Source organism: Antedon mediterranea, chromosome 4 (assembly GCF_964355755.1).
Source record: "Antedon mediterranea chromosome 4, ecAntMedi1.1, whole genome shotgun sequence".
NCBI lineage: Eukaryota > Metazoa > Echinodermata > Crinoidea > Comatulida > Antedonidae > Antedon > Antedon mediterranea.
Window position 1 is genome coordinate 23,637,899 of NC_092673.1, and position 4,973 is coordinate 23,642,871.

A 4,973-nucleotide genomic window follows, 5' to 3' on the forward strand; every position below is an offset into this window, starting at 1 on the left:
CAGTGGCAAGGTCCCTGTTCAGTTGGTCGTCCAAACTTTTCTTTATGATAGCCTGTGTTTCTAGTTGAAATAGTTTCTCCAAATCAGCAGCTGTCAAATCTCTATATTGCAAATCAATCAGTTCTTTAGTTTGTTTATCAACTGCATTTGAGATGTTCCCCTCGTGCAGAGCATACTCTGCAAATTCTATTTTCTTTTGTTCTGCGGGTTTAAATGGCGTTACCTTCCTCGGTTCTTTTCTCTTTTCCTTCTTCACCTGCTTCACCTTCTTAACTCTGCATGGTTCTTTTCTCCTCTGCTTCTCTTGGTCAAATTTTAACCGTATTGGATGATAGGCGGTGTTAATAGTGTGCTCAACACAGTTAATAACTTTTAATTTTACTCCTATCTTTTTCAAAGCCTTTTGTTTGTTATTTTTTTTCGCAGAAGTGTTTTCAGAAACATTTGTTTTTCTAGTAGATTGCCTGGTTAAAATACGTTGCTTTATGTTGTATTTTTTACCATTGGTGACGGCCATTCTTGTACATTTATCGTGATTAAAATGTTCATCTCTTATCTGCACATGTACTTTTTGAAGTTTAGTGTTTTTTGTAGACCTCCGTTCAGTGCACCTTAAATTATCAGGTCCATCGAAATGTTCTAAATAGTGATCGATATCAGAGTGATCGATATCAGAGTGATCTAGATCTGGACGATCTACTTTTTCTGTATTGCTTCTTAAGCTTACCCTTGTGCTGGTGAAAATTCCATCCACTACAAAACAGTACAGGTGATCTGCAGGCTTAAATTTCTTCTTTTTAATTTTGCTTTCCATTTTCTGTGATAACTTATTTGTAGGCCGATCAGACGTATTCAATATATCCGCACCGTTGTTGTAAGTAAGCGTTTTAACCAGCACTGTAGACCTGTTATTGCAATATTCTTCTTGTGATTGTGACCGTGTCCCTAAAATATCGATGACTTTCCTGTTTGTGTCCCTATCACTATCCTGAGTAGGCCTACTGTGATTAGAATCGACGACTTGGGGTTCCATTTGGCAGGCCACCATTATTGTATAATGTATATGTGTACCACTCACCTAAAAAGGGAGCTGCTTGTCACAACTCGTCGTTTGTATTAATTTAGTATTTATATAGGGTCATATTGCACAACGACAAGTAAGCTCAGAAATACAATGTTTTGATGACGTTTTTGTTATTATTAAAGTAATGATGTCATAATAGACGCTCTTGATTGGATAACAATAATTACGCGCCTCCAAAAGCATGAACTATGACACGATAATGGCAACATGACAACACACAAGTCGCCGGTTATTGATGATATTAAAATAAACCGAAATAACTGGTTATTTGACCATCCAATTGTAAGTTAAACAATAACTATGTAATAAAGAATTATACATCATTAAAACAATTTGTATTTTGTAATGTAACAGCAAGTTAATTACCTGTCCAAGCTAGGCCTAACTAATACAAGCCGGGCCTAATAGCTAGCTTTTTAGCTTGCTCTCCAGCAGTCAATAGGCCTCCTTCCAAGCCCTTCAGTCTCAGGCCGAAGTTAGCCTAGGTATGCCTAATCCGCCTTTCGGATTTCTATATAGGCCTAGTAGGTCTAGCTAAGCCAGGGTGGGTAGGCCACTACTTTTCTACAGCCAATTGACGTGGTGTATCCTCTACCTTGCCAACAAGTAGCCGAGATTCAGGTTTTAATAATTAATCCTATGGAAATGCATGCAGCATAAAATAGGGCCTAAGAATAACATCACTCAGTCATAGTGTCCAACTTTTGGCGCTAGTTCCGTTTCGCACCTGTTTTTATTTCGACTTCCTTTTGACTCCAAATTGTTAAGCAACTTATTGTGAATACCACACCTTAAAATTGTACCTCATAAGTACTTTTATGAAGAAGAATCACATAAAAAGTAACAAATAAATCCTTAAATTGATGATTTTACACACATGTTTCTCGCATACCGTTCGCCGCGAATTTAGCATACTCGAAGTTCAATATTTTCGTTTCTATGGAGCGCCAAAAGAGCAACAACAATAGATGGTTAAAACCTCAGTGGAATGCGTCTTCTTTTAATGCATTTATTATTGAAATACACGTTTAATTTTAATATATTTTGTCAATAAAAATGCTGTAACATTTTACTGCTAATAATTTGCTGTTTTCAAATAGCAACGAACACTAGGCCTAAGAGTAAGTCTAAGACTAAGAGGCATATTATTTAGATTAAGGTACACCCCTACAGTACATGTAATATGATGATGAATTTGTCGATTTTCATTCCTAAAAGCTCCTGCAAAAACCATGTACAGTATCAACAGTAATATTTTTGTTGCATTGACATTGACAAAATATGATAAAATTGAACGTAATTTTCACCAATAAATGCATTAAATATACGAAATTTACTGAGTTTTTAGCCCTCTATTATGATTGCTCTTTTGGCGCTCCATAGAAACAACAACATTGAACATGGAGTATGCGAAATTCACGAACCAATGTGCGAGAAACACGTCTGTAAATTCATCAATTTAAAGGATTTATTTTTTACTTTTTGTGTGATCTCCTTCGTAAAAGTATTTTTGAGGCCTAATTCTAAGGTGTGGTACTCACGATAAAGTTACTTAACCAATTTTGAGTCGAAATAAACGACAGGTGCGAAACGGAACTAGCGGAACTAGCTCAACCAAAATTGTAAATAATTTGGAGGATGCCATAGTCTTTAATCATTACTGAATGTTGCTGTAATGACACTAGCCTAGGCCTATGTTCCAATCCTTTAAATTTCAAAAATTAGATTTTGAAACAACAAAGATTTTATACGTTTTTTCAGTGGTCAGAAATTCAGTCCTTTGGCATGAAAGACTTGAGACAACAACGTATTTCAATGACTGTCTATCTGGATCTTTGTGAAGGTAAGGCTTTTTGTAGTGTTTAAAACTTAACAATATATTCAATTGGTACGATTAGTTACAGTATTAGATCATTTTTTAATAGCAAATTTTTAATTAAAACCATAGCGTTATCAGTCAAGATATTTTATAAGATGTTTATTTCATCAGCAGAAATTGAATGAATACCTAATTGTGATAATAAAATTATTTCTCCCCACCATATTCAATATTACCACATGCAGAATCACCCTAACTAGGTACTGTATGGTATGGCTGTATAATACTTTTATAATATTTCAGGAACTTAGGAATGAATCATGAAGTAAGGGACAATATCAACATTATTCTACTGCAGTTACTGCAGCAAATACATTTCGTTTACTCTTTAACCCATTTATACAATTATTTAGACTTTTTGATCGTAAACACTGTTTATTGCAGTGAATGCCAGTACATTAAAACAAAATAAATAAAATCTTCCGAATCGCAGTAATAAAACGGAGTTGCTGCAGTAACAAAATGTACATACTGCAGTAATGAAATGTAGATTTACTGTAGTACTGAACTGCAGTAACAAAATCTAGTTACTGCAGTAGAATAGTTTTAACATGATCCTGAAGTACTCTCATTTTTTTTCTCATTGTAAATATTTAGCCAAAGACTGGTTGACTATGAAAGTACACAAATGCAGCCAGTTACAACTTGTATACTTAAGTGGAAAAAGTCAAAGGAAAGCACCAGTTGAGTATATTTTACCACTGACGGCGGACTCGGAACTGAGTCAAGAAAAGTATGTTATTATCGGGCCCCTGAGCTCAAATTGTATACAATTTGTTACGTTTGATTTTTACTAGCTATAAAAACATATCAAATATATATCATATATAAAAAACATATCAAAACAGGCATTAATATACCTAATAAAGGCTAACCCCCAGAGCGATATTGGGATTTAGTTTGTTTAGTTCATACTATATATACTATCATACTACAATTATTTAACCATATTTTAAAAATTTTTTTTAGAATTCAAGAATTTCTAGAACACATTCCTGTTGATAATGACGTCGACCAGCATAATGAGCAACGGTCACTTACTCTGGCAATAAGTGACTCTGATTCAACAACAGTCTATTACAGGGTGACTAATGGCATTGCTTTACCGAATGATATGATTATTTCCAGCCAAGCTTCCGAGAGACAACTGCCAACAGAGGGCGATATATTTGCACCAGAAGAGTTATGACAAACATTTAAATGGTTCATATAAAATAAAATAACTATTCGTTTTTGTTTGCATTGTAATTTGTGCAATGTAATTGTAATCTGCTGAATTTTATCAAACCAAAATGTGACACTTGGATCTCCTGGATAATTTTACTAAGTTTACAATGCAATACCAGGTTGAAACACCGGTTCTTGTCAAATCAGATTATGGTAGCCCCTGCATTTAGTATCTGCCTCAGACATATTGGCTTATGCCTCTCCTCTGGTCAAGGTGGGCACTGGATGAGAGAAGCCTTTGGTCAATGATAGGACCAGCCAAAGGTGCTTTAAAACAGTACTGGCTTAGTTTCATCCATCATTCAGATGAATGTAGGACTAATTGTCATTGTCGTTCATTTATTCAATCATAATAAATTTATGTTTGAATCAGGGATAAGATTAAAAACACTATGCAACTCCTTGCAACTGTACATTACATTTTTATTTAAGTTTGTATTTCCATGGATTGTCAAAAACGAATTTCGACTGTCCCAATATAAATGAGCCAATCTATTCACAGGACAAACCTAAACAACAAAGTATTAAGCTGTGTTTACACTATGTGACAAAGAAAGTGATCTGCCCATATATGGACACAATGATGTCATATTATTACCATAATATTTGGGCATATCATTACCATATTTGGGCATATCGCAACTCGAATAAAGTTTGATTGTGTAGACAGAGCTTTACAACAACAAAATTGTTGTTATTGTTATAACATTTTATACTGGCTCTCTTTCTTTTCGTTCTCCTTCACCGCTGTAAAGAATCAAATGGGTTATAAATATTAAAAAT

The 4,973-nt window shown here is 34.5% G+C and overlaps 1 protein-coding gene across 1 annotated transcript; it reads left to right on the forward strand.

The window, feature by feature from the left end:
* Positions 1 to 1,257: 1,257 nt before the first annotated feature.
* LOC140046967 (tRNA-splicing endonuclease subunit Sen15-like) lies at positions 1,258 to 4,598 on the forward strand. Its single transcript, XM_072091746.1, has 4 exons — positions 1,258 to 1,366; positions 2,846 to 2,927; positions 3,561 to 3,696; positions 3,933 to 4,598. The coding sequence occupies exons 1-4, from the start codon at positions 1,292 to 1,294 to the stop codon at positions 4,150 to 4,152; spliced, it is 513 nt and encodes a 170-aa protein (XP_071947847.1). The 5' UTR covers positions 1,258 to 1,291; the 3' UTR covers positions 4,153 to 4,598.
* The last annotated feature ends 375 nt before the right edge of the window (positions 4,599 to 4,973 follow it).